This window comes from Poecilia reticulata, linkage group LG21, assembly GCF_000633615.1.
Source record: "Poecilia reticulata strain Guanapo linkage group LG21, Guppy_female_1.0+MT, whole genome shotgun sequence".
NCBI lineage: Eukaryota > Metazoa > Chordata > Actinopteri > Cyprinodontiformes > Poeciliidae > Poecilia > Poecilia reticulata.
Window position 1 is genome coordinate 8860112 of NC_024351.1, and position 13340 is coordinate 8873451.

A 13340-nucleotide genomic window follows, 5' to 3' on the forward strand; every position below is an offset into this window, starting at 1 on the left:
GAGGTAAAAACTAATGACTTTAAACTTTTTACTAAGATGTCCTGCCATAAAATGAACACTATCCTGGCAGTCGACCATGGTGGTGATAGAGCGACAAGCTGTATTGATTCCACATTTAGTTGGAAAGTTTGAGACAATAAAAGTTGTGAACGTGTGTGTCCTGTTCAAATTACCAAGCTCAAAGTTTTCATGTCAAATAAAATAAATTAAAACTCCTCCCACCAGGACTGTCCAACCTTCCCGCCGCCCCGCCTGTCGTCAGGACCCAGTCGTCTCCTCAGGCGCTCCTCTCTCATCTGTCCCGGCATCAGGGAACCTAATCTCTATCCTTAACTCCTAACCTCCCCCAGGCATATGGAGGGTTTTAGAGAATGGACCAAGAATGTGGCGGACCCCTCCTTCTCCCCCGTCATTACCAGTGCGGCAGCCGCTGCGACACTCCAAGTTAGATATGATTTTTTTTTTTTAACCTCACGGACAAAACTGAGGTGGTTGTTACGAGGTTGTGTCTGGAAACTAGCCACTCTCTTTGTTCAAGCATTATTAAATCAAATTCAAAGATTTGTTTATTCAACTGCAACCCGCAATTTTAACCTAAAAGTTGGGAATCATCTCGGTAATTTATATTCGCTCATTTGTGTACGCTAATGTCCTCCAGGGACCCTAAAGCGCACATCTCCGGTTTACCATTTGTACGTGCCAGCGTCCTTAAAGACAGGATGACGCCTGACAACAACTGGAAGGCCAAATTGCTGATGCAGATATCTCAAGAACGCAAAAGAAAGCGAGGATGTGTGCAACAGATGGCAAAATCTTGCAGGACGTGGTTCGGTGAAAGAGCTGCTGGACTCAATTTAAAGCTCTACGTTTTTGGCTTCTATGAGAAAACAGAACCGCTTTGTGTTTTCAGAGAATTGCGTGCAAGCTGGTGGAAGCATCGGCTTCTCTTTCGACAATAGGAGCCGTAAACAATGTTTTCTGTCGCTTCACTTAGACGTCACAGCTGTACTGTTCTCCTTATCACGCTGCATCGCGTAATTCATGTCCCCTGAATGAAACTGTGCACACAGTGCATGACCGTAACAGTAGGAAATGAGCAGCAGGAAGTGGAAGTGATGACGTCGAGAGCTGACTGCATTTCCTGTCCGACATTCTTCACCCATCGCTTCAGCAACAGAAGAACCGGGGCATTCAAGTGCAGGAATGACTGAAAAGAAAGTGGAGATTAAAGGGGATTAAATAGGAGGAATAAAAATGGCAGAGTGAAAGGAGCAAAAGAGCAAAACGTGTAGAAGAAAGGAGAATTAAACAGTGGAACAAATCTCCCTGGTCTCAGCCGGCCTCTCTCACCTTCTCCCATTTCCTCCACTTTTTTTTTTTTTAACATCATCTTTTCCCGTTCTTGGAAGTGTGAGAGGCGGCGTCTCCGAAGCTGTCCGGTGATGTCATCCATTTCTATACAAGCCACAAAAAAGCCGCCTCCACCCATCGCCCCGATCCCCCACTTCCCTCTCCCTCCTGCCTGAACACGAGACCCCACCTCAAACATTCCTGAGTTCAGGCACGTTTTCTGATCCGGCGAGATACGTCGGGCGTCAGCCACCAAACAACTCAGCTCTGCGTTGTTGAAGTTTGGTTACAAAATGTGCCGCTTGGATGAAGGATTGTTTTAATCAGAGCAGCATTTTTCTGCTGAAAGACAAAGAAGAAAAGCGTCCCTTGACTTGTTTTCATCTTGTGAAAGTTTTTTTTTTTTTGTCAATATATTACTTTTCTGAGCTGTCAAGACATTTTAAGACACAGCCACAACATTTTCTGTTTGATTTCATGACAGAAATGAAGAAAAGCCACCTCCCAAAAAGGCCAACTTAATTTTACTTTCTGCTAAACAAGCAGAAAGGCCCCCTGAAGACTCACAGGGGGATTGAGAGTTATTTCTCAACTAAATAACTTTAAAATCCAGTATGACTGTCATACTTTAAAAGCTATTAGAGGCTGCAGGGATATGTAAGTTTTTTTATTTATAGAACTTTTCCACTGAAATGATTCAAGTGCTTGACCAGGACTGGTGCTAGATCCAGTTCTTGACTGGTTCTATAAAAAAAGAGAAATAGTTTATGTTTCAAAGGCCTGAAAGTCAAATCAGAGTCATGCTAATATATCGAGCTTATGTTTTATTAGCCATTTTTGGTTAAAAATTATAGTGCTTGACAGTAACTGCACATATCATATGCACATAACATACTTCATTGATCCGGGAGGGAAATTAAGTATAATATTTATTCCAGCACTGTGTTGATACTGGATCTTGGGGTCCAGAGCCAGAACCTGGAACTACAAATAACCAGTGCTAAACTGGTTCTAACACCAGTTAAGCCCTGCAACTGGTTTGATGAAATGGTCGCTTTTCATGTAAATCTTTCATACAATTAATATTGATCATGCTCCATTAGTATTTGAATAAGACCCACACTGTTGGGTTTCCTCAGAAAGAAACTTTTTCAAATATTAATTGAGCTCACTGTACTGTGTGATAACTAGAATCGATTTGATGATTGAGTTGAGGTTATTTTATAGAGATGGCCTTTGTTGTGATTTGGCGCCACATAACTAAAACTGAACTGAATTGAATATTTAAAAACATAAATGCCATTTTTATTTTTTACCCATTGTTGGCTCATTTTGTATCTTGAAAGGCGCTTTATAAATAACCACATTGTTCTAAAAAGTTACATCGCTGCTAGCTTGTGTTGCTAAATGAGCTTGTTGCTGAGGACAGCACATCCTGCTCGTTTTCCCAACTTGCAACTGGGAAATGTTCAAGTCCAGAGATAAATGCATCACATGATAACCAGCCACCGGCTCTTGTTTACATCCATCTGCTTTAGCTTGTAGTCGAGAGTTAGCTGCTCGTCCCGTTTGAGTCTCACCTGTTTGAAGTAAAGGTCATTTCGTCTCTTTGGACTCAGCTGGTCCTTTGCAGTGAATGTGCGATCTCATGGCGCTACTGATCAAATAAAAACAAAAGACACACAAAAAAAACTGTTCTAGCCATTTTTAGCTTTAGAATAAATAAATTGCGGTTAGTTGCCCTGTCATGAGTGGGCCACAAGAGGTTCAAGACGTTTAACAGCTTAATTTGATTATTGAGGCCAACAAAGAGAAGCGGACAACTATTTTGGTGTTGGATTGAGTTAAGAAGACATTTCCGGTTTGGATTTTAGCGTTACGTTGACTTGATCATTCATCCATTGAGAAACGTTAATATTCAGCATTCATTCAGGCTTATGCCTCTTATATATGTGGCTCACACTTCGAGAGAGACTGATAAGCAAAAAGAAAATTGCTCCTCTATAGTGTATCGTTTTGTATTGTCTGTAGTTTCCCCTCTGCTGTCTAAATAAAAAAATGTGTCAGTATGTATGGAAGTCCAGGAATGTGACTGATGTGGGTGAGTCACATGACGGAAGTTCAGAGGGGAAAAAGGAAATGCGGGTCGGTTTTACTCCATAAATTCCCACCAGCCTGACTCACCATCCACTCAGCATTACGCGCCGCTGTATGCAGCAGATAGCATAAATAGTCACATACCCATCAGATGAGTCACAGGGATGAAAGAAAGCGTCACCATTGCGACGCATTTAAAGCGCATGACTAATATTAAAATAGTACTTTGGGTACCGACTGTTTCTTAATCCGTAGCTGGAATAAAAATGATATTCCTATGACTGAGTACATGTAACTTTGTTACCAGTTGGAGAGAGGACGCCTCACGTAGCACTATTTCAAGGGTTTCCTCCTGCATAATGTTATAAACAATAATTTTGTTATCCACTGAAATTTTCTCTCCGAAATGATCTCTTATTAGATTTTCAACTTCCTCCGCTTACTGGACAGTTTCGCAGGACGGACAAACAGATTTAATGACTCGCACATGACGGAGCGCCAAAGTTACAGATGCAGACCTGTAACCTGGAATCTCAAGGCGCATTCTGCACGAGGGGGGTAGGGGGTGATGTCAGACTTTAAAGCTTCTCGATCGCCGCTGTTATCACTCGGTTGGGAGCTCTCTGTCTGGAATTCACACATTCTTGTGGGACAATGCAGAAGTGTGACAGATCTGATTGCACGCCCGGTATTTACCTGAGGAATTAAATGCATTCCTTCTGGTCTCTCTCCCACCGCAGACAGAAGCTGAGGTAAACGTGTCTGCATTGGCGCAATCGAGAGGGGCCCCTATTAACATTCAAACATCAGGAGCCGTGCGGAGATTTGGCGGCACTCCCGGTTCAGGATTTAAGTTGAGGATCTGGATATGAATAATCATGTTCAAGGACAAGTTTTGTGCCTTTTCTATTAGGCTTTAGAAGCTGAACAAAAGCCAGCTGGGAGATTAGTGTTCATATAAAGTGCTGAAGTTCACTCTGGGTTACCTCAATCAGCATTCCTGCAGGACTTTTGACATGAGCCATGAGCCATAAAAGGAGGCTGGACGCCTCCTTTTATAGGAAAGACAGAGAGAACCTGTATTTAGGACTGATTTTTTTTTTTTAAATCCCCCCAAAAAAGAACGAATAGGATAAAAACCAGCCTTCTCTGAAAAAAACAGCTGCTTAAAAGATGCTTTCAGTTTTTCCAAACCTGAAAATGTATAAAGATGTGAGAGTTAAAGGGATCAATTTTATTCAATTTTAAGATGATTAACATTTTTTCATCTGTGGTAAAAACATGGTGGTGGCAGAATCATGCTGTGGGGTTCCAGTTAAATCCTGACTTCAGAAGCTGGAATCAGAATAAGCTTATTTTTTTTGCCAAGTTTGTTGCACAGAAACAAAAAAATTGACTTCCACTTTGTTCTCAATGTACAAACATTTTAAACATAAACACTGTCATTCCATAAATGAGCAAATGCTGCAACAAAGCTTATTTCTCTAATTAAAAGTGCATTTTGAACCTTCAAGTAGAAATTAGACAATTTTTACAAAACCCACATGTCTATATTAATGTTGTTTATTGACCTAATGTAATATTCTAATCTTAAATGTTATCTTTTCTTGAGCTATAAGCTGAAAATTGTCATACTTTACTGAAATAAAGGCTTTAAAACATAAGTCTGTATGTAACTCAGTTCATCTTGTGAACTATAATCATAAACATACAGCCAGAGACATGGTGACTATTTAAATGAAACTATATTCATGTGTTTAAATGGTCCAGTCAAAGTCCAGACCCAAAACCAACTGAGAATCTAAAGACTTAATGAGCTCTTCATAGAGACTCTAAATTCAACTTAAATTAATAGTCAGTTTCTAGATGGGCAAAGCTGGTGAAAGCATCACACCGCAAAAGATTTTGCAGCAGTAAATGTAGCAAAATCCATGCCACACTTTTCAGATTTTTATACTTTTGGCACATTATTGATACTTTCAGGCTGTCAGTAGTGAAGGCTAAATTGAAACATCACATGACGCGCGTCGGACGTTGCTGGACGATGAGTTCTGAGGGAGTGGAGAGGAGAAAGAGGAGGATGGAGGGATGAGTGGGGACAGGGAGGAGGCGCTGGGGGTGGGAGGGGGGTGTTCATTCAGAACAGCTGAAGAGAGGCAAGGGGAGGTGGGAAGAAAAGAAAGGGGGAGGCAGGGGTGGTCCTAACCATGACATGTGTGTCAGTCTGTTGAAATGTGTGTGGAGACCTCTGTTCACTTCATTCTGCTGACTGACTGAGGAGCGCTGGAAGTGAGAAGAAACAACTCAAGCCCTCAGAGGCACACACAGGAGGGAAGGCTTACTTTTTACAAAGTGTGAAGAGAAGGGAAGAAATATTGTAGACTGCTAGAGCTTACTTGTGATTTTTTTGTCTTTCTTCTTCAGTTATCAAAATCTTAAGTTGTTGCTTCTTTTTTGGGGGGGCTTGCTTTTCTTCTGGCTTCTCCCAATGCTTGGAACAATTACTTTAACAGGTAAGAAGAGCTTTTTATGTCTGAAACTGTTGCTTTTTGTGTCTGTCAAAGTCAGAATGAAGTCAAACTGTTTATGTTGTAAATCTGTATCCATTCATTTGATTTGAATGTAACGGGACTCATTCAAGTGTGTTTTCCTCGTGTAAGTGAGTGGTTGCCAAAAGCATTGTTGCACTAAGGGTGTGGTTAGTTTGCGTTGTGGTTTCTGGATGTTTTGGCATGGATGAGTGATCTCAGTTGGAGAAAGCTTTGCCTAGATTACCGCAGAACATCACAATGTAAAAAACGAAAATCTGCTCTACTTAACTTTGCAAACACATTTCCCAGCAATAATCTCTGAATTTATTATCCTGAATCAGTGAGAACATCTTAAACATGTTTCAAACTGTGCAGTGGAAAAACGTCCGTCAAATGTCCATCTTTGATTTTCTTTTTTTATTATTGTACAGATCTTGGCCAACACACTGCATCCCATGATGTGAGGTGTTTTATTAGATTAGTGGGACTCTAACTCCCGGTGGGGATATTTACTCACGGAGGCTGTGTAAGGAGAGAGAGAAAGAGAGAGAGAGTGGGAAAGAGAGAGAGAAAGAGAGAGAGAGAAAGAGAGAGAGAGAGAGAGGTGTCTGGAATTGATTGCATGCCAAAACATGTTATCTTTCCCAGTTTTCTTCATCTTAAGTCAACTGGGTGGTTTAAATAGAGCAGGATTGCATCACGATAAATTAGAAACTCTCCGGTTTAGTACGATGTTGTTTTATTTGAGTGGATAATAACTGTTGCTGTCCTCCCCCCTCTGCACAAACAGAGATGCTCTGACCACACCTTTAAAGATGTTAGTGTGTGTGTATGGGGGGGGGTGTTAAGTATCGTCCCCGTTGGGGGAGGGTGACGACGTCTCCTTGCCCTGTTTTTAACGGACTGCTATTGTTTTAAAACTCCAGACCCAGACTAAAGTATTTGCATGCATTTGTATACAGTCTCTTGCCCCCGCCCTTGCAGATAGAGGCGACCTCCAAACTAGTCATGCAACAGAAGCCCCAACAGAAACACAACCTGACTTCAGCGCAGACCTCAGTAGATTTACAACAACAATCGGTCATTGGCTGCAGCTCTGATATTTAATATCACCCTCACACACGAGGATCTGTGTCCTGCTGAGATAAGCATCCCAAATATGATGGCGAGTGTCAGGAATATGCTACGCCCTCATCCCCTCTTCCGTCCAGCTTAACTTTGGATTCTTCCCGGCCTTTGCTCGTCCTCCTCCGCCAAATATTTACACTCCCAGGACTTTGACGGTTGGTTGAGGAAGAAGAAAGACATCAAAAAGATGGAGAAGATGCCAGCAGTCTGTAAAATCAGCATGGTTCCTGTTTTATTGACGATGTAGGTACACAAAGAAGTGGCTTACTTACAGTGTGACCCCTCCCATGCTCTTCTTTAATAACATTTTCTGTTCTGGGGCCTGATTGAAAACAGCTCAGATGAGCTGGTGTGAATGTATGAATTTAGATTAGATTAGTAGTAATAAAAAAATAAATAAATAAAAAGTATCATACATGTAAGAGAAAAAGCTGCACAACTTTTATTGTCACTTGAATCCTTTTCCTGCAGTAACACAGTCAAACTCAACAATTTAAACTTCCTGCTAACTGTAGCCATTTTTGATAACAAAAAGGTCGACCACCCCCCCTTCCTTTATTTTCCAGGGGCCACGGAGGACTTGGAGGGTATTGTGTTTTTGTATGCTTGTGTCTGGTTTGGGAAGGGGGGGTGGGACCCCTTCCATCCTGCTGTGGTGGAATTTGGGTCAAGGGGATTGGGACTTATTTTAAGGAGGGATACTGAAAGGGGGGTGGGAGGGTGTTGCATTGTTTAATTTGAATAGTACATGGGTAGAGGCAGGACACAGTTTAACTAAAAAAAGGAAACAAACATTCTTGAAGTCCCTTGCTATTTAAACTCACACTACATTGAGCTCATCTTAAAAAAAATGTTAGGGTTGGGCATAATTTGCATTCCTCTTAAGGCAGAAAAGTCCGGAATGTTCTTCATTATACTTTTAGTAGATAAATTAAGAGTGTTTAAAAAGAAAAAAAAAACATTCATCTTTTGTTGCCCAGGCAAACATTTTCAGCATTTGAAAGTTAAAATATTCTTGGTACGCCGTCTATGCCTATAATTGAGAAAAAAGGGACGTAGGCCGATGTGCAGTTTAACATTTTTGTGTGGAACGACAACATCTAAATTATAGAGATTTACTAACCAGATGAGTTCAGTTGGAAATGACCAAGAACCGAATTGAAGCACTACAAAAATAATTATATTTCAGTTTATCAAATATAATTTTAGCATAAATTTCTTTGTAAAGACAAAAAAACCCAAGAAATTTATTATGCAACCGCTAATGTAATACTCAAGTTGGCTTCATTAACTGGCGGATTATTTCCCATGATGAGCTTGGTTTAAACAGCAGCTTAGATGCTCTGTGTGTAATCCTGCAACCCGACTCCTTGAGCATAAATCATTCTAGGAATTTTTTTTTTTAGAGACCCCAGGGATTTTAAACGTGAAATTTCCCAGACTGTAGTAAGATCTGAGGAGCCTCCGGCAGCCCCGCTGCTCCCATCGGCAAAACGCCTACATTTGTCAAAACACTGACAGACCGACATGTTGAACGTGTGGTTTATGTCTGCTATCTCAGCTATTATTGCAACATTTGCCCAACATGTGTTCAGCTGCAGAGGAATGCCTTCAGTGAGATAAGTGTCTCTGTCTGGACCTTAAAAGCGCCACAATGAAGCCCCAACACATCTCAGAGTAGCCTAGCAATCTAAAAACTGCATTAGCATGCATTAGTGTACCATTACAATTGAGTATGTGTATTATTTATCTGTACTGATGCCCTTATGCTTTTTCCCATTTGCACATAGCAAAGTTATACCAACGAATAGCTACCAGGAGGTTAGGATCTTTACAAATACCTTTTTTTACTTAAAACTTTATATGAAATATAGAGCAAGTTATTCTGACTCTGCAAGTGATTTGATTTCCTCATCATTAAATGAAGGTTACAGATGATAGCTTTATATGGACATCATGGGGATTTCATTAGGAAGCTTTCTACGGCACAAAAGTGCACACATAGTCAAGTAATAAACTAAATTGAGAAATTTGATCAAAGTCTTACAAAAAGCCCTTTCTTTTCTTGTCGTTACAGTTGGCCAGCCAGATGGTGTGCCACTGGGTCAGAAGGAAGAGGCTCCAGAGAGTACAGAAACTGCCCCGGCTGATGGGACTCCTCATGTAAACGGCGAGAAAATGGAAAAAGAGTCACCAAGCGCAAATGATATCTCCGCTGTTGAAGAGAAGGTAGCAGAGGAGAAGACAGACGATGCAGGTGAGGTCGGCTTCAAGAAGATTTTCACCATCGTGGGCTTGAAGTTCACCCTTAAGAAGGACAAAAGTGACGAGACGGACCCTGTGACGCTTCTAACGGTCAAAGACAAAGAAGAGGAGATCAACTCAACCGAAGGACCTGCAAAGGACAAGGAGGACGCTGCAGCTGAAGAGAAAACCCCATCTGACGAAAATAAGGCCCAGATAGAAGCATCTACCCCCGAGGGAGAGACCGCTAACAAAACAGACAAAGATGAATCCACCAATGCTCAACCTGAAGGCGCTGCTGCCGAGGCCGCTGATGAAGAAGTCAAGGAAGAAAAAGCAGAGAAGGAAGCAGAGATCACACCTCCACCCAAGGAGACTGGTATGTCCCCCTTCAGAAAGCTCTTCTTCGTGGGACTCTTCTCAAACTTGAGAAAAAAATCCAGCATCAGGAAGACGAAGGAAGAGGAGGAAAAGGAGGCTGCTGAAAAAGAGGAAACGGCTAAATCAGAAGAATCCACTGCTGAGGAGAAGGAGGAGAGAGACGTGGCAGAGCAGTCAGTGAAGGAGGAGAATGTCGTGTCAGAGGAGGGAACCAAAGAAGAGGCTGTTGTAACAGAGGAGGAAACTAAAGAGCAGACAGCAGAAACTCCTGCGGAGGCGAAATCTGAACCTGAATCCAAGCACGAAGCTCCGAGCACCCAGGAGGAGGCGAAATCAGATGCCACCCAAGAGGTTACAACTCCAACTGAAAGCACAACTGATCAGAGCAAGCATGAAGACCAAAAGGCTGAAGCGAGTGCAGACGAGAAGGCTCCAGCTGAGGTGAGTGCAGAGACTGAGCTGCAGTCATCACAGGAGAAGTCCAAGTCCCACGGAAGCCCCTTGAAGAAGCTCTTCACTGGAGCCGGCCTGAAGAAACTCTCAACTAAGAGACAAAAGAACAAGAAAGCGTCAGAGTCGAAGCTCACAGAGTCTGGGGAGCAAGGGACAGAACATCCCCAGACTTCCGCTGAGTCCGAAGAGGCTGCTAAAGTTGACAGCGGGCCCTCGTCTCCAGAGGCCTCAGGAGAGCATCCTGTGGCTGCAGAGGCAAACCAACTCGAGTCCAGCCAAGAGACCGAAGGGGAAGTTGCATCTGATGGTGAGAAGAAAAAGGACAGTGTCATTGCCTCCTTTAGAAAACTAGTAACCCCCAAGAAGCACGCCAAAAGGTCTTCTGATAGTGAAGATGAAGGCACAAGTGACAAACCAGCTAAGACTGCCACTCTGTCCTCATCCGAGAGCACTCCACTGGCAGAAAAAGGTGCTGAGGAGGAAGAGGGGAAAGAAGACAAGGGTCCAGAGGAAGAGCCAAAAACTGAAAACACAGAGAAACTGACCAGTAGCACTGAGGAGACCAAGAAGAAAATGGACACCTCTGTATCCTGGGAGGCTCTGATGTGCATGGGTGGACCTAAAAAGAGGACAAGGAAGACCTCTGACTCTGATGATGAGGAGACCAAAGCTGAAGAGGAGACGACAGGAGCAACAGCAGCAGAAGAAGAAGACATGAAAGAAGAGGAAAAAAATGAGGATGCCACTGATGCTTCCCAAAATCCTGAAAATGAAGAAGTGGCTTCTGCACCCGAGCCAGTAAGTGCACCTCCTGTGCGAGAGTCACCCTGGAGCACACTGAAACGCTTGGTTATGTCCAAAAATAAGCCCAAAAGTGAGGAGAAGCCAGACGGGGCTGCTGACCAAGCCCAGCAAGACACTGAAACACAAAAAGAAGAGTCCTCTTTCTCTTTGAGGAAGCTCTTCCCTGGACGCAAGAAGAAGGTGGAAGAAAAGCAACCATCTGCAGACCAGGGCTCAGGCGAGGAGGACTCTGACACCCCAGCTGTGGTTCCTCTCTCAGAGTATGACGACCAAGCTGAAGTAGCACAGGAAGCACCGAAAGAAGCAGCTACAGTCCAGAGTAAAGTGTCTGCTGAGGATAGAGCACCGTCATGGATTCCAGCCAGCATTGAAGGTGCAGAAGACCAACATGATCAGCTGAGTGATATTCCAGAGGAGGCGGAAAATGCTGCTACACCTAAATCTGTCGACACTGACATTGCAGAGGATGAAACCGAAGACCTGGTTGCTCCTCCTAAAGGTCTAGGTCGCACAGGACGTAGACTGTCCACCGCCGAGGTGAAGCCTATTACTCCAGCTCCAGCTGCGGCGACCTCCCCTGTTCCACAGGGTCCCAGGCAGAACAATGCAGAAGAAATCATTGGTGCTATTGAGGCTCAGATCACTGAAATCCCCATCCAGACATCTGTGACTCTGGAAGATGTTCCTCTCGAAAAGGCTTCTGAAAAAACCGATAGTGACCCAGAAACGGAAAACGCCAAGCCTGTAACCATTGCCCTCCTGGAGAAACATGCACAAGGTGAGGCCTCGGCTCTTTGTACCGGTCTTGTGACAAAGCAGATTGCTGAAGTTGCTATGGAGGAGCCTGTGGAGCCTACATTAGAAGACTTGGTACCTGTTGGTCATGCTACTGATGTTGAAATGGTGGCTGAGGAGAAGCCTTTAGAACCAGAAGAAGCTGCTGTTTCAGAAGATTCTGTGCTCCAGGCTCATGTTAACAAAGTCCAAACTCTGGAGCTTGAGCCTCTTGCAGTCAAATTGAGTGAAGTTGCAGAGATTGACGTGGCCAGTGAGAGCTACGAACCTGAGATTGAGAAGCTTGGAGCTGTCAGCACAGAGACCTCTGAGGTCATTCAGCCCACAACACAGACGGAGAACTCCCCTAAAACTGTGGTCAGTGCTATAGAGCTTATTCCCGAAACGGTTGTGTGCATCCAGAGTGTAGAGGTCTCTGAGGTAACTGTGGAGTCCAAGGAGAGTGCGGTGGATGTAGAAGAGGTGGCCGGAGGAAATCAAAACATAGAGGTGGCTGAAATTGCTCTCCCTGTTGTTGTGCCAAGTGAGGAAAGTGCTGTAATCACTGAGACAGTGTTGCTTGTTGCTCCAAATGAGGCCAAGAAGAACACAGAGATCGAGACTCGGAGTGCGGTCATTGCAAAAACTGTCATCAAGGAGGCTGTAGATAAAGTTTTAGAAGATGCTCCACAACCCAAAAAGCCAACAGCAACCTTCGCAACACCGGTCCAGGCAACAGCGACCACAGAGGGTGAGACCAGCGTCACAGCTGACCAAGTTATCATCACTGACACCCCTGTTCCTGACGTCTATGAGAGACCAGTCCAAAAATCCCCTCAGCCCTTATGTGTTGCCATGGAGGTCATAGAGACTGTCCCAATAGAGATCACAGAAAACATTAAAGAGGATAACAATGAGGAGGAGGAGGAACCCAAAAAGGACTTGAAGAAAGCCGTGGAAGTACAAGTAAGTGAAGATGCTGTCATTGAGGAAGAAGTAACAGAGATCAAAGGCGAAGATGTTGAAGAAAGTGAAAAAGATCAGGAGGGAGAAGTGAAAGAAACCGCCAAGAATGGGAACAAGTCGGAGGCCCCTTCAGAGGAGAAAAAGGCGGTCGAGACCCACATGCCGACACAGGTGGTCCTGCAATCGGCCGACGAGGTTGAAGAGCAGCCCGTGAAAGTAGAAACCGTGGAGATGCTGGATGGCGAGAGTTCAAACACCAGTGCAACAACTGAGAATCCTTCAAGACAAAACAAACTCCCAGACCTGACGGAAGAACCTCAGGAGTCCAGTACTGCTGAAGCTGCTGCTGCTGCCAGTCAATGCTTGGACGCAGAAGAAAGCCAGTTGGAGCAAAAACCATCAGCAAAGTGTGCGGAGGTGATGGCGCAAGTGATCGAGGTGATTGAAGAGGCTGTGAAGGAGATCGAGCCTGTGGCTACAGAGATCACAGCAGCATCATGAGCAGGTAAGACTACAAAAGTATATCTTTTTATTTAAAGCAAATCCTTTTACTAAATAATGTTGGGGGGGAAAAAACATGGATTCTTTTGTTGGCTTATCAAATGGTGTTTT

At 43.7% G+C, this 13340-nt stretch overlaps 1 protein-coding gene across 2 annotated transcripts in view; it reads left to right on the forward strand.

Annotated features, from left to right (window-relative positions):
* Positions 1–13340, forward strand: part of akap12b (A kinase (PRKA) anchor protein 12b) — a 45055-nt gene that overhangs the window by 28086 nt on the left and 3629 nt on the right. Inside the window, exons 1-2 of one of the 2 annotated variants that reach the window (XM_008397694.2) lie at positions 5699–5960; positions 9184–13233. In XM_008397694.2, coding sequence (XP_008395916.1) covers positions 5936–5960; positions 9184–13229 — 4071 coding nt within the window. In that variant the 5' untranslated portion in view covers positions 5699–5935 and the 3' untranslated portion in view covers positions 13230–13233. Of the gene's footprint in view, positions 1–5698; positions 5961–9183; positions 13234–13340 lie in introns of those variants that run through there. The other variant, XM_008397692.2, reaches the window with a different exon arrangement.